The 23,775-nt window shown below is 35.8% G+C and overlaps 2 protein-coding genes across 3 annotated transcripts; one reads left to right on the forward strand and one right to left on the reverse strand.

Moving 5' to 3' along the window:
- The first annotated feature begins 3,528 nt into the window (after window positions 1-3,528).
- LOC117339506 (hydroxylysine kinase-like) lies at window positions 3,529-13,894 on the forward strand. Of its 2 annotated transcripts, none has more exons than XM_033901147.1 (6): window positions 3,529-3,624; window positions 4,178-4,441; window positions 8,242-8,373; window positions 9,465-9,589; window positions 10,019-10,193; window positions 12,971-13,894. In XM_033901147.1, exons 2-6 carry the CDS (start codon window positions 4,180-4,182, stop codon window positions 13,441-13,443), a joined length of 1,167 nt encoding a protein of 388 aa, XP_033757038.1. In that variant the 5' UTR covers window positions 3,529-3,624; window positions 4,178-4,179; the 3' UTR covers window positions 13,444-13,894. The 2 variants fall into 2 exon arrangements, with proteins under 2 accessions (XP_033757038.1, XP_033757039.1); XM_033901148.1 differs by having other exon boundaries at window positions 3,531-3,628.
- A 614-nt stretch (window positions 13,895-14,508) lies between these two features.
- LOC117339008 (M-phase inducer phosphatase-like) lies at window positions 14,509-19,027 on the reverse strand. Its single transcript, XM_033900373.1, has 7 exons — window positions 18,878-19,027; window positions 17,355-17,498; window positions 16,826-16,984; window positions 16,246-16,344; window positions 15,721-15,854; window positions 15,246-15,363; window positions 14,509-15,133 (listed from the first exon to the last, which is right to left on the reverse strand). The coding sequence occupies exons 1-7, from the start codon at window positions 19,025-19,027 to the stop codon at window positions 14,987-14,989; spliced, it is 951 nt and encodes a 316-aa protein (XP_033756264.1). The 3' UTR covers window positions 14,509-14,986.
- Window positions 19,028-23,775: the final 4,748 nt, after the last annotated feature.

Raw genomic sequence — 23,775 nt, forward strand, 5'->3', positions numbered from 1 at the left:
CGTAGTGCAAAAAATAATAATGAAGGGACTGTCATAGAAAACAACGACGAACATATGTACACGTAGACTCGTTGAGAGAGGCTTTGTCAGTGATGGCAGTTATTACATCCGGTTTCGGAAGCGATCCTCAATCGCAGGTTTTACGGTTTCGTCAACAATTTTAATATCCTTTTACTCTTTCCCTAAGGCACAAGAGCGGGGATTCTGGTTGGTATGTCCTTAATCTCTATCCATATTTCATCCAGAGGCGTTTGCCACGTAAAGCTGTCTCCATTTTTTCCAGTGGAAAAGATGAACGTGATGCACATTTCAGCTCATTATATTCTTCAATGATTCCGACAAACCATTTTTTGTCGCAAATAGCTGCAACATAAACGTCAACCTCGAGAACAACGAAACCCTATGTTGCTTCCTTTCCATTTAACTTTCCTCCTCTATATGTGGTCAAGTGGCACCGTGGTAAAACACCTGCCTTTCGCCTAGGTTCGATTCCCCAATCGAACCTGAAATGCAATGGGGTCACCTGCCTGTTTTCAACGCTTTCCGGTTTCCTCCCATAGTAAGACCCCTCGCGCGATTTCATTCGGGCTAACAAGAGTGATTTACATATTTTTTTTCTGTTTTACATCTACAGCCAGCAAGAGGTATAACAGGAGATACATGTTGAAAACTTCTCTTAGAAACTACCAACAACACAATTTCAAACTATATAAAAGATGTCGGTCACTACAATAAGATAGGGGATAACCGTAGCTACATGTACATTTATCATTTTAAATTATAGGAGCAAGTTCACATATGGTAGCACACCACAGTAAGACAGCCTGGCCATTGGCAAGTTTTTTGTTAAGCAAATAACTCCTGTATTATGATATGCATAAAAAATGAAAAAAATAAATGTACACTATAATTGGTATATTCAGTATGAAGTAGTACATACAGGCTTCACATTTATTAAAATAAAAATTAATAAATTGGTTCCGGATTTTAAATATCCGGATTTTCCGAACGTGTGTTTACACAGGAAATTTAGTTTTGCCTACAGCGAAAAATGGAAGCCCACAGAAAAGGTAAGATAACGGAAAAACTTAATTTACAACATATGTCAAAACGAGATTAATTCTGTCTTTGGGATAGCGATATTTAATTTTAAATAGGTTTCAGAAAAAAAATTGTGTAGAGAATTGTGCCATTTTGGGTCAAATATCATAATATTTTGCAATTTTTGAGAATTTTTTAAGCTGTTACCATGGTATTCACAGCTCTAAAAATCACAGAAAATATCAGTTTACTTATCCTTCAGAGCTCTATTAAAATTGCAAATGTTGTACGGATTTCAAATATATATACTTTATTCGAGGTTATATGTAAGGTTAACTGGCAATGTTAACATGTATCATATTTGTCAGAATTTGACATTTTTACTGTACACTGCTACCTATACATGTACAGTGTACAATGTATGTATACCGGTTTGTTGGATGTTCATTCAGTTTATGACCATTTTGTTGTCCTGGTGAACTTAACAGTGTGTTAGAAATAATTATCTCACTTTAATATAACTGTATGTTACATGTACATGAGAATAAGTATCATAATAATTTCTTGCTATGGAAGAAAACAGATTTTCGTCTCTTTTCTGCTTGAATGTTATCCTACATTATGCCCACCGTTCAATTTACAAGCACGAAATTAGCCCAATGATGTGCTGATTTCTTCCTTCACGAACACTGAGGTGGTTCAGCATCTAGTATATAGGAAGTGAACACTTTAATGTCGCACTGACATCATTCTAAATATGACTGACAAGTCCATTGGTTCCAAACGGTTAGCATTGCAAGGTCTCGCCTTATGTTTGTAGTAGGGAGGTCGCCGAGAGGAAGTTACTTATCTCGCGTCTGCGCATATAAGAGTCATACATGTATATCACACTGTTGCATTTACAAAATATATATAGATCTTTCTCATATGCCATACAAACAATAGTCGACATATATGTAGTAGTGTAATATTTGTATTTTAAATTATTATTATGTTTTAGGAAATGTTGTAATTAATGTGTAATGTTATATTTATGTGCTCAATTTGTAATGTATTTTAATAAAGGTACATGTATTATAAACATACCTGTGTTAGCAGCCAGGTAATATACCCTGGGGCTAATGGACAGCGTAAACAGTGCTAACCTGTGTGTAGTTTTACTGGGCAGGTATATACATGGATTTAAATATAGATTTAGACCTTTGAACTAGACTGATCTGTAGACTGAACTTGACCGGTTGTTTTTATTGGATACCATCTAGAGCGGGAAAAAAGACATGCTTTTTAGACAATTTATTATAATGTAAGGATAGATTGGGTCAGTTTGGATCCCAGGCCAGCTAGGAGAGCGGTGCAACAATTCATTCAAGAGAGATGGGATATTATTGGTAAGTCATATTCTTATTATTGTATTTTTATATCATTGTTGTTAATTGTATGTAATTTATTATTTATACTATAAAGCATAATAAATTACTATCAGCTTTATATATTGATAATTTGTGACTTCTGAATATCTACAACGTTGCCAGATATTGTAAGCATTATGTCATTTTTTAGAAATATTGTGTTTTGTCCATTTAGGAAAATATATTGAAAATGTAGTCCTGAGAGAGCAACGTCCATTACGATCCCATACAGATATATACCACTGCATAATATGTAGGGTGAGTTGTTTTAAGTTGTTCTCAGTACTGTCTGTACACATGTGTAAAATTATAACATAAAAGATAAATTATGTATATGAAATCCATGATATGGTTAAGGAAAGAATATGTACTCTTCCTTATGTATGTGATTATTATTATGTAGTAATGAATAATGAATTCTTTATATTGTCAAAATATGGTTAAGATATGTAATCTGGTTTTATTCTAAAGATAATTTGTAATTTGAGATAGTGTGTAAGAAGAGTACATGTGGTAAAATTATATTTGTCAAGATTGAGAGTTGTTTCCCTTGAGTGTGAGAGAGTTTTTACTGTATCTTTGTATTTGTCTATTTCAGGGTATTTTTTACCTACTTAATAAATGGTGAACCGTCGATTTGAGTTTTCGTCGTGTTTAAACCACCTGTTACATATATATAACACGGATATAATTATGAGGATCCTTCTAAGATATCATAAATCAATAACTAACATATATATTACGGTTATATTTATAAAGATCCTCCTCATATGTCATGAAAACAATAGCCAGCATGTACCACAGGGTTATATTTAAATAGATCAATTCAAAACATAACCAAATTTAATTGTTAATTGATATGTTTGTCGTGCAACCACACCTCAAAGACATCAAGTATCAGTTAAATTCATATCGTAGATGCTACAAATAAACACTTTCTAAGTCTGCTATATTTTAACAAGCACATTAATCGATGAAAATTATAATTTGTTGGTTGCTTTTGGTCTTCCGTAGAAAGATGCCGATTGTCTCTACTGATTGCCATACATCATTTACAACAATGTAGGTGAGCAATAAAATCTGTTGTGTGCTTAATATCTAGGTCATATCGCTTGGACGTTGTCGGCGAGTTGTGTTCACCGAATCTAGCAAACGCTATCCACGTGCACGAGCAGTAAGTATGTAGTTGTGATTTATGATTTGTAACTGTTCACAAAGAGGAACAATTCTGATTGATAATGCTTGTCATTTTTGAGTCGTATAAATATTATCTAAACTAACCAACACTATCATCTTGCTACAACACCGATTACGCTAGTGTATTACACTGTATAAACACACGCACATACAGTATACATGTATAAACAGGTACACAAGGCCGGGCCAAATCACCGTAGGATCCAGAGATTTTATCGATTTTGTCGTTCCTCTGTTGAAAAAGTAATAAATTTGTATCATAATATTACAATACCGGTTGTTACTATGTAATATAGCTAAAATAACATGGGCCGTTAAGAATGTAATAACTCATTCATCCTACAGCTAAGAGTGACTGGCATTTAAGTGAACGGGTTCCGCCACTACTGCTGTTATTGTTAATTATATACAGGAAGCCCATGTAAAGTTTCAACAATTATGTAATAGCATATGAACTTGCGTATAACCCCCAATAAAATGCCTACGATAAAACAAACCTTATTACGTTAAGTGTTTTTTTTATGTTACAGATATGTCCAAAGATGATAGAACAGTTGTGAATCCAGGTGAAGTAATTCGACCGTACGTTGACCTGGACATCGTTAAGAAATTCGTTAAGTGTCTCTATGACTTGGATGTTGTGGATGGAAAAGAACTTAACAGTTACGATGATAGAAATTATCATGTTATTGTATCCGAGGAAACGACCAATGAACATATCAGACATGTTTGTGTCCATGGTTACGTGCTGAAAGTACTCAATTCTCTGGATTCAAGGCATGAGGATTACGTAGGTAATGTCAACTTTACTTTCAAATTTCAAACCACTCCCTCCCTCCTCCAAAAAGCACCCGTTTCTGTACTACGACCAAATCATATGTTTGTATGGAGTCAGGGCAAACAACGAGATGGGTGTCGAGAAACCACCAACAGCCAGAGCATGTAAAGAAGGGTGTTGAGGGAACATCAATACACAGACCATGTGATGACAGGAGTTGAGGAAACACCCTAACTCAGATCATGCAAGGTTGGGTGTTGAGGAATCACCAACAAAAAGACCATTTGAGGAGAGAAGCTAAGGAAACAACAATACACAGATCATGTGAGGACAGGAGTTGGGGGGACATCAACACACAGACCACGAGGACAGGTGTTGAGGAATCACCATAACCTAGATCATGTGAAGTCGGATGTTGATGACACACCAGCACAAAGACCAAGTGAGGAGAGTAGCTTAGGAAACAACAATACCCAGATCATGTGTTCTGAAAACATCAAGACCTAGATCAAATGTGGACTGGTGTTGAGGAAAGACAAACAGCAAGGACATATAAGGACGTATGTTGAAGACATAGCGACAGCCAGGGCATCTGAGGATGACGAGTGTTGACAAAACACCAGCAGCCAGAGTATATTAGGACGCGTGATGGGAAAACACCATCAGCCAGGGCATATAAGGACGGGTGATAACGAAACTCCAACAGTAAGGGCATATCAGGACGGTTGGTAACGAAACACCAACAGTCAGTGCTTATGAGAAAGGGGGATAACGAAACAGCAACAGTCAGAGCATATGCGAAAGGGAGATAACGAAACACCAACAGTCAGGGCATATCAGGACGGGTGATGACGAAATACTAACAGTCAGGACATATGAGGACGGGTGATAACGAAATTCCAACAGTCAGGGCAAATGAGGATGAACGATGACGAAACACCAACAGTCAAGGCAAATGAGGACGGGTGATGATGACACACCAACAGTCAGGGCATATCAGGACGGATGATAACGAAACACCAACAGTGATGGGCATATCAGGACGGGTGATGATGACACACAAACAGTCTGGACATATCAGGACGGATATCAAGGATACATCGACAGAAGTAAACAAGACAGGAAAAACGAAAGAAAGGCAAACTAGAATACAATTATTGTATTGACATGAGAAAAATAACACTTTTATTGTCTACGGGTCCTGCCCTGCAGGTAGGGCGTAATAATTGTACCTGCTGCCCCCATTGCATGATCGTAAGAGGCGACTAAATTTGGGATCTTATCTTTTCTCTTTCTTAACAACTTAATTTCTTCTTCCTAATGTCTCCCTTGACTATTCCTCACTTTTGGCCTTCAGTTGAGCGTTCGCCGCGGTGAGGAAGGTTTTGGGTTCTGTCCCCTAGCCGAGACATACCAGAGTCTTTAAATATGGTAGTTGCTACTCCTGCTTAGCGCTCAGCATATTTGGAGTGGGACTACTGGTTGGCCCGTTGTCAGTATAATGTGACCGGGTGGGGTGTGCTGCTGGCGCATGTGGGTTAATGTTGCATTTATAATTAAAAATTAAAAAAATCGTCATGTTTTTATATAAATTCAATATTTAATGATTTCCCGGTAAGTTCTGTTTGTTTTCTTGATCGGATTTTAATGTTAGGTGTCCAACGTCTTTATCGGGATGTTTTCGTCGGTCCTCCTGTTCTCGCGTGGTCACGTGACCGGCACGAAGGACTACATTAACACTTGGTCGGTATATATGGCCAGAGCACCCGACCAACGTATTTTGTCGTACAAACAAATATGATACACTTATTCATCGTGCTAAGAAACCGAGAAAAAGTGCTGTACATTCTTCTGTTTTTTCAAGTATGGTTAAATAACGGCGTTATAAACTGGTATTAATTGACGAAGTGCCGATTAATTGACTACTTTTAAAGTAATTTTGACGATGTTTGTCATTTTCGTAAGAATGTACAGCACTTTTCGTTGTTCTCATACAATAACCTTCACGCTCTTACCTGTTTCTTAAGTATTGATTTAGGGTAGTCGGGTGCTCTAGAACGATTTACAGAGCAAGTGTTAATGTTCATTCTCCAATATTGGAACTCTTCAGTGTTTTAAGTATCGAAATTGGCATATAGAACAGAACAAACGTTAATAAACGAATGCAATGGATCGTAATTAATTCAAATAATTATTTACAGATGATTTCCAAAGACATAAGGTATAGTTAGACGTTTTCGGCTGTACATGCAAGTTTGTAAATTCGACACTGTGATAAAACCACCGTCCTCGTCGTTGCCATGACAAGCCGATCGAAGCTGCGATCATGAATGCACTGTCAAAGTGAAAGTTGAAGTATTTTTCGCAACATGCCGTTTAAACTTAAAATTACATTCACACCTCATATTGATTTGGGTTGTTTAATCATACCTGATCAATTGAATTGTAAGAAAACTAACAAAAACACTAAAAAAAACAGAATGAAGCCTTCGTGTCAGGCAGTGCAGACACAACGCGGGATCTGTAAACAATGTGACGTCATTGGAATGTACAAGTTGCAACAATGTACAACAATGTATTTTTTTTACATGAATACACTAATGAGCAACAAAACGGGACTCAACATTAACCCACATGCGGGGTGTCTTCGGCAGTATGCTTCAGTGAGATAGCACTTTAAATCGGCAAAAGTTCCGGCCTATCACAAGGAGACTTAACACGAACATACCGCAGCCTCCCAAAACACAAATACGCACTCACCACACGCATACATGTCGCGCACATGGGAGGCCGTCCTTAAATGACCTAAGATGTTAATAGGACGTTAAACAAAATAAACCAAACCAAATGTCCCCGGGTCAAATGTCAATAAAAGTACAAATTGCCCGAAATGTTTTATATACTCTAGTATCCTTCCCCATATCTCTAACAAGACCTTTCTATGCATGGTAACCTGACTTTCCTACATTGCTTCAAGTTACATTAACACGTGAAATCTGACATGGTGACCCACTGAACCCATCGGAAAATGTGTTGCCCACGATTACTGCCTTTTTCATATATACCTTATATCTTAGCTGAACGGGGCCCGTGTTTACAGCTCGAGTAATTATTATCTTACTGAAGATATCCTATGCTAGCCTTCATACCACGCACTTCTATGCTTAGGTCGATCCGTGTATCTAAAACGTTTTGTTTTATGTAAACATGATGTAAGGGAGGTAGGTACCATATATATTTACTCTATGGAGTTTGCTCGGCTCTGTTGCAGTGATATTTACATTTTGTGTACTATCATGTTGTTATTAATGATATTTTTATCTTTGTATACAGTTCATAATTCCGCCTTAGGGAAGAGACTTTTTACGCCTTTTTGCACTCTACTCATTGAATTATTGTATTTGAATAAAATTGTCGTGGAAATGTTGAAACACTGGTGCAAATTTAAATCCAATTACAATTCGGTACTTGCAGCAACAGGTGTGGCTTTGGAATGTGAATACAATAATATAGATATCTTACACATTTTTTTTCTTCAATATTGCCTGTGAACAGCACCATCTTAGCTCTCAAAGAACGGGATGGGGAGTTATCGTAGTCTTCTCCTCGTCGGCGGCGTCCAGCCCTACGTTAAAGTTGAATGTCAAATAATACTGGAACATCAGTATCAAGTGGATTATTTGATAGCTATGCAATGTTTACTGTTATCAATAATCTGGCTTATATGTTTCATGTTTATGGGCATCACTCGCTTATGTTATTCCAGTGTATAATTCTTTGTTTGACAGTGTTCTTGTTTCTATTTAAACACTTTAGAGGCACAGAATGACATGATTTTACATGTGGCAGAAAAAGGCATTCCTACACCTCGTCCGGTCAAAAATGTTACAGGAAAACTTATGTCACTTGAGAGTTTCCCATGTGACAAGAAATTATGTCAAAATCAAGGTTAGTCATGCTAATTTCTTTCCGAAATCACAGATAATTATAATGCTTCGCTAGAGTTTGTAATTAAAACAGCATTGCTTTTATTGACAACGGTATGATTGCAAACAACTGTCGTGTCATCATCCAACAATAATCTATCGTGCATACGTTCTTGAAAATTTGAAATTGGCTTCGTTGTATTGAAAAGTTCTTGAATGTGTGGTTACGTATCTCATACTAATAAATAGAATTACACAGCACAAGTAATATGAGGTCATGTACTGTAAATCTTACTGACTCTCAGTTTAAATCTCGTTTCGTGACAGTTCATCTCTAGGCAAAATGCATTTTGTATAACAATATGGCCTTGAGTTTAGTTTTTTACATTGTTAGCTCATGCCGGTTCCGTCACTATTCCTCACACGGTAAAAGTACAAAGTAGAGCAAATCGTCGAGAGGATAACTTCCTCTAGCGTTTGCACAATAGTGCACACATACACACCCCTAGTTATATTTATATTTATAGTTATATTTTACAAACGGTAAAACTTTCCTCTTGTTATACGTGTGATCAACCTTTTACTGTCGAGCATTTTATGATTTAATTCTCTGCTCCCTAACAGACTCATGAGAGCATTTTTATCGTCCATATAATGCTTATTCGATACAATTTCTTTATCACTTATATTTGATTAACGTGCGATAAAACAATACCATGAAATATAATGTGTTGTGCAGTGAAGAGCTTGGTCACCGTTGTTGTTCATTATGGTAAACATACAGATGAAATTTTCTGACGTCGGTATAGAGCCCCCTCCTATTCTTTAAATATCGGGGGGGGGGGGGGGGGGGGGGGGGGGGGGGGGAAGGGTACGTGCTTTTAGATGTCTATACCAAAACTTCACACAGTATACGTATAAAAGTACCAGCTGACAATAATATTGTTTGGACGCTAAAGTGAATTGTTATTTAAAAGCTACACTGATGGAAAATTATGATCTGATACCACACATTGATCATTAATATGACATTAAATAATACAATACAAAACTTATGTTTGGTAATATATATTTCCCTTGGATGTGTAAACGCAACAATGGTTGTCTTTTCAGATCTGCGTTGTGTGGTCCGGCTGCTTGAGTATCTCCCAGGCCGCATCCTCCTCGGTGTCCCCTACACCATGTCACTACTGTCACAGATAGGTCACCTGACGGGTCGCTTAGACAACGCTCTCGCGGTAAGTCACCCGACGTCATTAATTATGACTGGCGCCTTCTGTCACTCCATTTGTTTTATCTTTTGTCTGCGAGATTTTAGTACAATTATAAACCTTTGTAATTGTGTTATCTTCGCACGGTCTATTTGATTTTCTTTTCATTTGGTCAATATGTGATCTAACATAGTCTGAACTTTGACACAATGAATTATGATAATATATACATTAGTTAGTTTGCAATTGGGTTTACATCCCGAAAATGAAATCGACACAGGGATGTACTCATAAGAGGGGAGTTAAAGAGACCTTAATAGCCCCAAAAACCCACAAAATCGTTACGTAAATTGTATGCAACCCATCCCAAAGGAAACTGCTTGATATACTCGTATTTGTTGCTGATGTAAACACCACAAAATAAACAAACGATATATTGACTGTTTTTCTTTCCAGGACTTCCAACATCCAGCACACACACGACACCGACGGATCTGGAACCTGTCTGAGCTGCCGGACATTCAGAAATTTATTTACTGTATCAAGGACGATCACAGATCGAACCTCATACAGGAGGTCTTAGACAGCTTTCGTTGTGACGTCACTAACAACTATGACCTTCTGAAGACAGGTATATACTATATAAGTTACATTACAAGCTTATGTTGAACTTATTTTGAAACTAGAGAGCTCTTTACTGGTTTCGCTAGAGTGAATGAGTTGAGAAGAGCAGTGTTATCACGACAGGCAGAATTCTACTGTTGACACCTGACGGGGGTGTGACTGGTATTCATCATGTGTCTTAGGTACATAGAGTAGGGTAGTACGATTCTTGATATCCAAAATTGTCATGCAGTTAGGGCGTTACCCTGTCGCCCCTGTATGATTTGTAAGAGACGACTACATTCTCAACAGCCTCCTTTGCCAATGTCTCCCTTTACACTGCCTTACTTTTGGTCTTTAACGGAGCGTTCATCCCTATAAGTAAAGCTTCGTGCTCTGTTACCTCGGCGAGATGTACAAAATGTACCTCTGTATAATGGTAGCTACTGTTCCTGCTCTTTTGATGTGTGGCGACTGGTTTGCCGGTTGTTGGTGTAATAGGACCTTGTGGGGCATCCTGCTGGCGGCTTCGGCAATGTACTTGAGTCAGAAGCATTTAAGGTCGACGTTAGTTAAAACCATTAAATACGTGTCATTTATGATGATATGAGGGACTATAATATTCATTCTGGAACTTTTAATTACTTACGTCAGTGGTATGTAAGCAAAAATAATTTTTAATTATAATAAAAAAATAATAATTTTTCTCTAGTTACGAAACAAGAGGCCTAGAGGGTTTGTATCGCTCACCTGGATACCGGGTATTGCAATAATTATGGCAAAACACTTGACATTTCTACAGAGGAGGAATTTTTAAAAGAAATACTATATTCCCCTATTGCGGCCCCGCACCTAATGTGCAAAATCGGTTCCCCTTCATCCAATGATGCTTCAGACAAGTCCTTTCATTCCTTCAGAAACAAGATGCCCTTAAGGCCCCTGTGGACCAGACCCACCGTTTGTACAAAATTGTAATCGCTCATGACTAGTAGCGATTTCAATATGTATCTATATATTTCCCAAATTAGACCCCTCCCCTACGACCCTAGTCTCACCATTCATGTAAAATTTCCATAAAAAATCCACAAATTAAATGTCATAATTTTGTTAGTTTACATGGTTTATTGAGGCTTTTGATTTCATAACAACATTAGTAGACGCTATTTTTGTAAATTTTATGAAATGCATAACATAAAATGCTTACTTATGCGAAATAAACAAAGTACATTAGGCCAGCAATTAACTGTAATAAGTGCGACACGTGGTAAAATGACCAAACTTGATATTAAATTGGATGTGTTGTAATGACAGGTGAGTGATACAGCCTGTTGAACCTCCTGTATTTACAATGTACAGTTGAGTGTAGACTAAAGGTTACACCCAAGTGCACTCCGAGTGCACTCCATTTGGACTTGGAGTGCACTCCGTTTGGACTCCAGGTAAACTTGGAGTGCACTCCAAGTGGACTCCGAGTCTACCTGGAGTCCTATAAGACACCATGCCTACCCCAGTTCTATAATCAGACTATATCATATATATATATTAATACTTTGATGCTTTTAATATAATTTACATATAAATAAATAGATTTTTACAAATTACTTTTGTTCTGTTAATATTACTATTAACATTTGTTTAGTCTACTAGGAATATTACTTTTATTGTTAATACATGGTAATAATGCTTACATGTTAAATTTATATTTATTAAGATCCATAAAAGACAGTTATACAATTTATGCTATAATCAGGTTTCTATGAAAGTTAATTGCTTATTATTTCAGATGTAAGTAATTGTATTTCATTTTATTAAGGAATTGAAAATTATTTCAATTAGAATATTTATTACTGTACATATATTATGACTGTAAAGGAAGTTCAGATAATATATCTATATTACGTTATTGATTATTCAAAATATTGAAAGTTTACAGTATTTAATGAATTATGTGTCATCAGATTATAATTACAAGTAGATGATAACGGTATGATTTCAAATGATTTGGCATTGACCATCAATCGGTAGATTACAATGGGAAATTTGCTCTACCATATACATCTTATATAAACTTCCTAAATGAACAATTAGTCAAATTTGAAAACCAACATGTTTGCTCCATCCTACAGGTTGGAAACATGAACTAGATATATGTATAGAAGTTGGTGATATCGTACACAAAGAATCTTAATGATAAGAATGTTGGATATCAGCCTTATTGATATACCATGTACATTGTACCTGTGGTATAGAATCCGTAGCGAATATTAACAAAATGAGATCATTAATGTCTACCGGAAGTAAATAGTTTAGTTTTTCAGTCACGTGATTTAAGATTGAACACTTCCATTTATCATTCGCCAGATCTGTTGTAGTGAAAGATATTCCGGATTGTGTACAAATATCAACACTTGGTTTAGATAAGTCCAACTTTAATATTTTGAAAGTTGATTCTTGCCCTTTTAGTCAACATTCGAACCTTTTTCCGGAAGTGTTTAGACCATCACGATGAACTGTTTGACTATTGACTGATATTAAAAGCACGAATCAACTGAATAACCTTAAATGATCAGATATACATTAGTATTTTTACGTCGCCGATCGCGATCTGAAAGACGCTTCATTATTATAAGTTGAATGTTTGGACGCAACCGGAAGTTCTACAAAGCATTTGACCAGCTTGCATCGGATTTCTAGTATTTTTTTCTGTTCAACAGTCAGAAATACTTAATTCGCAATATATTTGTTATATATTGGCATGAAACTGTACGTCTCCCAAACAGCTCTATCTTTTTTTTCTATTAATAGGAACGCTACATGCTGACGTCAACGATTATAACGTTCTTGTGAGTGAACATCCTACTAATGGTTTGTATGACGTCATTGGCATCCTGGACTTTGGAGATTCCGTGTACTCGTGTTACGTTTTTGAGATAGCTATAATAATGTGTTATGCAATACTGGGAAGTGACGTCATAGACCCCATTGATGCAGGAGGTCACACACTTGCTGGCTACTTACTGGAGTTTTCCCTCGGAAGGGAAGATTTGAAGGTCTTAAAACAATGTGTGTGTGCAAGATTTGCACAGTCTCTCGTGATGGGGGCGTATTCTGCCGAAAACGATCCAGAAAATGCTGAGTATGTACTCTCAACGGCACAGAAAGGGTGGACAACTCTAAAATCCTTGTGGGATATGCCTAAACGTGACCTCTACGATCGATGGGACCAGATATGTCGAGAACAATATGGAATCGACACTGATTTTGGCATTAATCTGTAGTATAAACAATGATTGCCGCCGTTGATCCTTTCAAAAGAACACAGACAAATGAATTCGGTTCAATTTGTGGTTTATTTAAAATAATTTAAAGCAGAGGAAAGATAGTAAAAGTAGAGAAAGAGTGGAAATGAGCACTGTAAATTAACATTGTCACCTATGACTTGGTGACATTATAGATAATGAATGATATTATCATACAAGTTCAAACTCACATTGATATGATACACACACACACCACGCATGGGTCCTATAGGCCGGCTGTTACACTTACATAATGTAACCGGTTATTTATACGGCAGCCGATAAAAAACTACAGAAAATGCCTGTCGAAAAATACACAGTCTACGTAAACATTTCAATATACATGTTGCATAATACAATGATACAATCTATATTACAGTCCATGTGTATTTGGACCAACCCGGATGTGTATTAAACATTGTAAAACGTTTAAAGGGGTTAATTTGTATATTTTTGAAGGGTACTGTTTTTCCAAATGTTGATCTAACTGCCAATAACGAAAAATCAAGTTACATCGGGATAAGTCCAAATACATATTTATCACATGATCAGCCCGTTTCCCACGCATGGCACTAGTGCAATATTCCATGGGACGTTTTATATCGGCTGTACTGGTCAGTAATCGGGTATGAGGTCATAATGTAGACAATTCCGTGAATTAAATATGGCGGAACAAAATGACTGCCTCCGTTTGATTTTGTCTTCTAAATTTAGACTTAAATCCTGTCAAACTGTAGTAACTCAATAGAAAATATATTCTAATTTTATATATTTCATATTAGATTTGATGAAATTCGTCTTAACGTTTTATATTTTGCCTGTTTTTGACTCTATTCATAAAATTTCACATGAAATGAAAACTAATATAAGATCCTATATGTATGGTAGCGTATTGTCCATGTCTACTTACTATCATACAGATTATACAAGGTAAGGTACAATGTACATAAAGGACCTAATCCTATCTCACAATAAAGTTCATGAACTTGGACGATAAACAAATCACACGTGTAACGGGTGGTACACAAGTTGAGAGAAAAAAAACAAAGATAATAGAAGTAAGATAGATAGTAAGGGAAGGAAACAGATACATACAGCTCAACGCGCAGGCGCATAAGTAAGCATGGGTAAAATAATAAATTAGTAATTATTTACAAATAAATAATCTGTTCCCGAAAAACAAGAACAGTGATTATGGGTATGAGCACTTAAATGCTTCCCTGAAAATGAAAATGTTAATCATTATCAGCAGGTGTTGGATACAGTTATAATGTATGGTGTCACGTGACCCCTATGTAAACACAGTACCTTGGAGGCACATATGCATATCGTGTACGTACATAACTACATGGTTCATGATCTGTTTGGGGCACATGTTTGCATTTTGCCAAATAAAAACAATACAAATGTCACACAACCATTTGTGCGACTCTTACCACTATCATGACACTTCAAAATCATACAGAGGGAATTTCTCAAAATTAAACCGGATAAAGTCAGAATCAAACTTCCGGTTTTGTAATCAGTAATCAGAAAACTTCAGTCTGTTCTGTACTCCCCGCCTTCGGTCTCCGACACACCAGGACTTCGACTTGGACCGGAAGTGACGTAAATCTGACGTGTGGTTGCTGTGAAGCATTGGCATGTATCCCATCGGCTCACAGTGCTCCTACAAAGGTGAAATCGATTGGTGTAATATAAACCACTGATACACAGAATGTTTTAACGGACATTGTGTTGATTGATTTCTAAATATTCATTTTTCTGACATCTTTCCTTACCTGACAGGTGTGATAGAATGCCTTGTATCCCTCGTGGAGGAGGTACACCTCGGGATAATTAAGAAGCGGGTAATGGTCAATGTTCAACTCTCGGTCAAGTTTTCGCAAGAGACGGGACCTGCAAAGAGAATGTAAAGATATGTTATCAATAACCAAAATAAATCAACTCGGCTATAACGCCACATAATTCCTATCCATTTTTTTCTCGAAGATTTACATTTATACTCGAAAAATTATGTTTTGTTTTGAATAGTGTGTATAATAAATAGTTCTTCCACGTAAAATGTACTTGGTTGTTGTATATACCGTAGAATTTATTTCCCGCGACTGACCAATCCAATCCAGTCATCACCAGATTAAATTTCATATTTTTATCTTTAATGATATTCGACGTCGAAATGGAAAATACGAAATTAAAGCTGAATTTCATGTTTCTAAGCTAGTTATCTAACGCGTTTGGTCAAAAGTTACTTACATTCTAGGTCCCCTTGCGGAAGAAAACTCGCAATGGAAAATGATGACGTCTCGCTTCGAGGATGACGACGTGGGGCTGGTCCCCTGATGTAATAATTTATCAATCATTTCATTGGTGTACAGGTTTTCAGCTCCCTAAAATGGAAAGGGGGGAATTTAATGGGTTAGAAGATTTTAAAGAAACCATCAAAATTTAAGTATAAAATTTAGAAGTGAATATAGCACATGAGTAAGAAATTGCGTGCTAGTTCCATTACTCTCCCGTGAACAGTACCTGTCTGTCTTTTTATTTCGGCGAAAATTTCGTTGTTTTTAACCAGTTAACAGTTTGATATATTTCGTTTGTGACCATTATTCCTGAGAGCTTGTTTGCCCCAAAAGACGGACGGTTGAATTATACATTCTGAACTTCGTAAATCGTGGGGTTATATATTTAGCATCAGTTATGGCCCTCACAACTCACTATGTTCAATCATTTCCCTCTTGTTTATATTGTTTTTAGTAGGAAATCGGTCCATCAACTTACTTTGATATGTCCACTCTCAAACTCATAAGGGTAACGACAGTCAATGATTCTGTAACTTCTTATGACGTCACCGTACTGGCCATTTAATACGTCTGACAGCTACAATACAAAAAAATACAATGATTGAATATATCAAATACATTGTAATATCCCATAGATCAAAAATAGTGTGATCTAAAGGAACCTGGCACAATTTCCAGCCCACGTTATAGACATCTAAAAGCATATATATGGACCGTGGGTCGGGAGATGATAGGAAAGACCCTGTGATATGGTCACGTGATACCGTGTCGATTAGGTGTATCAGATCACTGTAATTAGTGTATCAACAGGTTATAAAATAACACACAGACATGAATGTTGTCATACTCTGTATTTCTCCGAGCAGGTAATGTATTTTTCTGACGTTGTTATAAATAATTTGCGATTTCATGTCGTGACAAACGGGTCGCAATTGTACCGAGAAATAAAGGAATAGAGGGTTTTTTTTCATGTCGTGTCCACCGCTGGAGAAGTCAGTAAACAATGATGGAATAAAATAGTCTGAATAAGTAAATATATTTTTTCTTAGGTAACTTACTGTTGTCGATGTAATGCTTTTGAGGTCGCTATGTTTACCGGAGATTGTTGGTAAACAGTATGGTTGACTTCCGTTTCCGGTAATGTCGTCATGTTCTACGAAATTGTTTACAGCTTCAATCACAAAATCGGAATCACATTTCGATGGAGTTGCTGTGTCCTGTAATCAATTCAATATATAGAGGTATTATTCTTAAAACAGAAAAAAAAACAGAAAAACCCCAATGCATTCTAGTACCGTACTGAGGGATACTGTATCAACATTTCGTTATCACATACATGTATTATTATACGTCCCTGATGTTATATGAAGAGATACAATTTTTTATTGACGTAGTCTTCACTACGATGCATATTAAAACATGTTTTAAGACAAAGACAGTAATGCTTACGTCGATGAGGATAACATTTTGATTGTCATATTAAATGCGACGTATTATTTTGAAAACATTATGTAATTTATTTATTTCAAATTTAGGTGGAGATGAATTAAATCACGACATAATCGAAAGCTGATGTTACTTATTTACCTTGAAAGAGAGCATATCAAAGCTTGTAATGATATCATCCCCTTCGGAATGCCTCGGTCTCTTTGTCACTAAAGCGCCGTCTTCGCCAGTTCGTGACCGTTTGTTGCTGAATAAGGCCTTCCGGACAGTAGAATTAGGATTGACCTGTGATAAAATCGGCATAAAAACATCAAATCAAAATATTTCTGCATAAGACCCCAGATACCAAATAAAATGACATTTTTATTTTTAAGATCTTTTGATCGATACGATTTTGAAATGCTGTAATTCAAGCTATCTCAAAATAGGGCTCGCGGCATAGCAAACCACAGATATCAGATCGGTATCGGTTCTGCCAAGGGGGTTAAAATACAACATTGTGTAATGATGCCATATTTTTTAAACATATTTTTTGGTAAATAGTTTGGGTTAAAAAAAATACAATAATATTAACAATTAAAAAAATATGTTTATTTAAAACATGCGATATAATGACGATGAGCAATTCTTTATAAATGATTAATTGAAACTTTTGTAACAATACGGTTCAAATTACCTTCCCCCTTTAAATCCCGGTGTAGCAAATGTCGATGTGAATTCCTCGTCTTCGGAAAGACATGTCTGTTAAAATATAATAATCAATAATTATTGATAGTAAGGCAAGAAAAAGTACACAAGAAAAAAATCTCAAGCGATTCGAGATTTGGTATTTTAATACTAGCAAGGCAATAGAATGTCGGAAAGAAGGGTCTGTAAGAAGCCAAATTGCATCATAGAACTAGTTAAGTAAACGCGAAATAAAAGTGTTTTTACAGAGAAACAACTATGTAATATTTGACAAGGGTGTATAAAGATTATTTTCTACTTGTTAGTTGCAATTAGAAATGATACTTCGGTCGTCACGGGGCGGAAGCACGTGTGACACGGTCCTTAATTGCAATGATGTGTATATCTGACCAAACATCTTTTCACACTCGCGAGTGGCCGAAGGGCTTATTGACCAATGCTTGTTTGACCAAGATAAACAAAGGTCTCAAGCCTGATCCTAACCTCATGCCGACGGGCGATAATATACTAGATACGCCAAAAACCAAAATTATTTATTTATTTATTTTTCATTTTACTTCGAGCATAAAAAAATGTTATTCATCGTTACTGTTTTACAGTACTTAGTCTATTTATTGAAATATGAAAAATAATAAGTTTCTCGTTATTGAGCGGTGTTAGGGACAATTATCAGATATTATGCAACTCCGCATATACTGTATTCAACATTGACCATTTTCACTGTATTCTTAATTCACTATTTGATTATTTGACAATACTTGATATCAGAATAGTTTAAAATGGCAAAACAGAAATCAAAAGCAGATTAGAAAAGAAACTGACTGATATTTAGAAATCCTTGAACTCGAAAGTTTAAACAGCGCTCAGGGATTCTAAATTGTTTTAAAAAAAATCAGAGATAATATGATATTTAATAAAACCAATTGTATTAACGTGAAAATGATAGGAAATAGATACAGAGATTGAGATAAATTTACCATTTCCATTCCTAGACCAGAATCTTCATCGTGGATGTCCATTGGCCGGAGGCTGGCTGGGCAGCCTGGGGTCAAGAGGTCCGAGTCAATATTGACACTCGTCAGACAATTATCCACATCCTGAGGGGTTCCGAACATCTTTAAATCCATCTTTAAACAAGTTAAAACATTTTTAAAGATAATGTAAAGATTTAATCAAAATATCTTTAGAAAGTGTTTGATCCTGAAACCTGTTATTTTACGTGAACCCCAGGAATTGAGGTATCCATATTATAGAAATATACTTATATACCGGTTTTTTTTCTATTATTCGTAAACAAGAAAAAAAATTCTAAATTCCGTTCTTAATTATATGTTAATTGATTTTGAGTTTCTGTTTCATCCGAAAATTCGAATTAGAACCAATCAAAAATCATTTCAATTGCACACGTCCCTATTACTGTTAATGTCCATATTATACAGTTTGGAGATATGCTTTAACGTTTTATGTAGAAGCAAACGAAAGTTATAGTGAAAACATACCTGTTTGAACCCCCTATCTCCACCGGTTATTATTACGTAAACCCATATATTTACAATTATCATAACCATTTTTAATATTTCAGTTTTTGAAATTCTACAATACCGATGTTTCAGGAATTAAAAGTTTTCAGTTACATTTAAGATTATCATTCTTTTTTACAATTGATATAAATGAGGAATAAAATTTGATACAAAACCTACATAGAAACAAAAGAAAAAAGAAAAATAATGAGATTATCTACAGTATATTGAATCATTAGCCAATATAATGGCCCATGGGTCCATGACATTAAATTACATGTATTTTTAAATTTCAATATTAAAAATAAGTCATTCCAGGGTTTAATTACATAGGGAACATAATTATAAAACAGGGAAAATACAGGCATATGAAATTATTTGAATAACTTGGAATTAACAAAAAACAAATTGTTAGAATCAGCGACTTTCTACTTACCTCGTAGGAAATATCCTGTTCCGGTCGGCAATGTCCGTATTTGAACTGTAACACATTTGTTAAAATTCATTATAATTTTTCGAGTAAATCAAGAAATAGCAGAGATTTTAATCAACGAGAACTATTCACATTATCTAAAAATTAAACCTAAAAGAATTTTTGTATTTTCTTTTTTTTTCAAAATGTCCAGTAAACCTTGACTGACAAAATGTATAAGAAAGAAAACATAATATAGTCGTCTTAACACAGAACCAAGTGAATTTGGTGACACCAGAAAAATAAACGTGGCCCATTCTGTTCACGGAATATCAAAACGTGGCCCATTCTGTTCACTGAATATTAAAAAAGTAAACACATTGTGTTTTTATCCACTTGGCGATGAAGATGTCAGGAAATTTAGAAATGACCTGTAAAAATATAGAGGCAATTCTGCTGATATCCCGAAGATTTGGAGCTGAACGCGAAGTGTCGCTTCCAGTGTTGACAGTAAAACTGATGATCTAATATCAACAAACTATTGTATACCTTCAACCAGGAATAATGAAATAAATTTGTCAAGTTTTCAACTCATAAATTATCCGACGAAAGAACATTAAATTCTTTGAAATGGAATTAAATAAGACATAAATCAAACAAATATCATTAATATCCAATCCCATAAAAATGTCAGAAGGTACCTTCTCCTTTACAATCCCGAGAATGACTGATGAGGTTTGAACCCCTTGTGTAAATATAGACACTTTCTGACCGGTTTTAATGTCTTTATCGACACGTATCTCTAAAAACGGGACAATAATTGAACCCCAAGGGATCCAAATGTCCGCTCGTATTGTCAAAAAAGATGTTCAGCTGTTTGGCCAACAGATGTCGCCACTGGGCAAAAGTTGTACCGTCAACCTCTCACCAGATGTCGCCATTGGCCAAATCAGAGAGATCTTTTAATCTATTTTCAAAATATTGAGAAAAGGACTAGTTCTGATGCCTGTTTTTAGCGTTTGTTCTTTCTCAAACCGGCCTATGTAGCTGGATTTGGATGTGATATCATTGATATCCATCTTGTTAATATCTGGGTGGTTTCTTTAATCCTTGGGCCGCTCTAATCACATCGTCATACTGGTAAATATTAAGTAAGGCAGTTTAGGAAACACTTTCATTTTTGTAATATGAACGTAACAAAATGCTATATCTCATTACAAGATACTCCTCGTTTTCTTCTAATTCCCAATTATTTATTGACATGCATACACAAAAATTATTATACAATAATATAAATTGAATAGAAAGCATCTCTGTTGCTCATTATATTTCGTTTTTAATCTGAATCTTTTAATTGCACGTTTGCACTACAGAGTAGTTTGAAGGCAAATTAACTTAGTAAACAACATACATGATGAGTCATATTAATAAAACAACCATTGAACTACACATTGTATAATTAGAAGTACAAAAATTGTACATAAACAGTATCATTTAGGCAGATAGCCTATTACCGTACGACACACACTGACATTGTCATCAAAATGTCCCTTAACGTTATCTCAATTACTTTCTGGGTCATGATAATGTAGAAATAATTGCATATTTAACAATGATCATGGCGTCTAATTGTATCTGTCTGTACTACTGATAATGTACAATGTATGAGCCTGATGTCTACAGTTCCGTAATGTCTGTACTACTGATAATGTACAATGTATGAGCCTGATGTCTACAGTCCCGTAATGTCTGTACTACTGATAATGTACAATGTATGAGCCTGATGTCTACAGTTCCGTAATGTCTGTACTACTGATAATGTACAATGTATGAGCCTGATGTCTACTGCTCCGTAATGTCTGTACTACTGATAATGTACAATGTATACGCCTGATGTCTACAGTTCCGTTATGTCTCTACTACTGATAATGTACAATGTATGAGCCTGATGTCTACAGTTCCGTAATGTCTGTACTACTGATAATGTACAATGTATGAGCCTGATGTCTACAGTTCCGTAATGTCTGTACTACTGATAATGTACAATGTATGAGCCTGATGTCTACAGTTCCGTAATGTCTGTACTACTGATAATGTACAATGTATGAGGCTGATGTCTACAGTTCCGTAATGTCTGTACTACTGATAATGTACAATGTATGAGCCTGATGTCTACAGTTCCGTAATGTCTGTACTACTGATAATGTACAATGTATGAGCCTGATGTCTACAGTTCCGTAATGTCTGTACTACTGATAATGTACAATGTATGAGCCTGATGTCTACAGTTCCGTAATGTCTGTACTACTGATAATGTACACTGTATGAGCCTGATGTCTACAGTTCCGTAATGTCTGTAGTACTGATAATGTACAATGTATGAGCCTGATGTCTACAGTTCCGTAATGTCGGTGTAACTCTGCCTGGTCCTCTTACTGTATGTATTAATGTATAACAAATCAAAGAGGAGATCAATTTATTTCGTTTCAGTTTATCAGACAGAGTTAAAAGAGCATCAAGCACGACACGATCAAAGTTTTTTTTATTAAGTTAGAGGATTATTTATTAAGTTAGATGATTATTTATTAAGTGAGAGGATTATTTATTAAATGAGAGGATTATTTATTAAGTGAGAGGATTATTTATTAAGTTAGAGGATATTTTTTTTATTAAGTTAGAGGATTATTTATTAAGTGAGAGGATTATTTATTAAGTTAGAGGATTGTTTATTAAGTCCGAGATGTGGTAACATGTGCATACATAACTGAATTAAACAAAATAATAATAATAATAACCCCATTAACAGTGTATATCATCAACGCTATTTCCTTTCATCGTTCTCGGAAAAGTCTATATCAAGGGAATTACACGAGGTTGAAATATTTTTGGGGAATAGATATTAGGGTCGGCTAATCGGAAATATCTTCGGGAAATTGATAGTAGGGTCAGCGAATTAGAAATATCTTTGGAAATTGATGCTATGGTCGACAAAGCGGAAATATCGATGGAATTGATATTAGGGTCGGCCGATCAGAAATATCTATAGGGAATTGATATTAGGGTCGGCCGATCAGAAATATCTATAGGGAATTGATATTAGGGTCGGCCGATCAGAAATGTCTTTAGGGAATTGATATTAGGGTCGGCCGATCAGAAATATCTATAGGGAATTGATATTAGGGTCGGCCGATCAGAAATGTCTTTAGGGAATTGATATTAGGGTCGGCAAAATGGAAATATCTATAGGGAATTGATATTAGGGTCGGCCGATCAGAAATGTCTTTAGGGAATCGATATTAGGGTCGGCAAAATGGAAATATCTATAGGGAATTGATATTAGGGTCAGCAAATTAGAAATGTCTATGGGGAGTTGATATTAGGGTCGGCCAATCATAAATATCTATTAGGGTCTGGAAATCAGAAATATCTTCGGATAATAGATATTAGGGTCCGCAAATCAGAAATATCTATTGGGAATGGCAAACAAGAAATATCTATGGGGAATAGATATTAGGGTCGGCAAATCGAAAATATCTATTGTGAATGGCAAACAAGAAATATCTATAGGGAATTGATATTAGGGTCGGAGAATCAGAAATATCTAGGGGGAATAGATATTAGGGTCCGCAAATTAGAAATATCTATTGGGAATTGATATTAGGGTCGGCAAGCAAGAAATATAGAGAAGTGATATTAGGGTCGGCACACCAGAAATATATATAGGGAATTGATATTAGGGTCGGCAAATTGGAAATATCTAGGGGGGATTGATATTAGGGTCCGCAAATTAGAAATATCTATTGGGAATCGATATTAGGGTCGGAGAATCAGAAATATCTTGGGAATCGATATTAGGGTCCGCAAATCAGAAATATCTAGGGGGGATTGATATTAGGGTCGGCAAATCAGAAATATCTAGGGGGGATTGATATTAGGGTCGGCA

This window comes from Pecten maximus, chromosome 12 (assembly GCF_902652985.1).
Source record: "Pecten maximus chromosome 12, xPecMax1.1, whole genome shotgun sequence".
NCBI lineage: Eukaryota > Metazoa > Mollusca > Bivalvia > Pectinida > Pectinidae > Pecten > Pecten maximus.

What these genes read in the sequence shown, in the direction of transcription:
- LOC117339506 (XM_033901147.1), top strand. Translation starts at nt 4,180, where the DNA reads ATGTCCAAAGATGATAGAACAGTTGTGAATCCAGGTGAAGTAATTCGA. An exon ending in AAGGCATGAGGATTACGTAG is followed by an intron (nt 4,442 to 8,241) that starts GTAATGTCAACT and finishes TAAACACTTTAG; the next exon opens with AGGCACAGAATGACATGATT. An exon ending in CTATGACCTTCTGAAGACAG is followed by an intron (nt 10,194 to 12,970) that starts GTATATACTATA and finishes TTCTATTAATAG; the next exon opens with GAACGCTACATGCTGACGTC.
- LOC117339008 (XM_033900373.1), bottom strand. Translation starts at nt 19,027, where the DNA reads ATGGATTTAAAGATGTTCGGAACCCCTCAGGATGTGGATAATTGTCTG. An exon ending in TTGATATGCTCTCTTTCAAG is followed by an intron (nt 16,985 to 17,354) that starts GTAAATAAGTAA and finishes AATTGATTACAG; the next exon opens with GACACAGCAACTCCATCGAA. An exon ending in TCCGCAAGGGGACCTAGAAT is followed by an intron (nt 15,364 to 15,720) that starts GTAAGTAACTTT and finishes TTCTCTTTGCAG; the next exon opens with GTCCCGTCTCTTGCGAAAAC.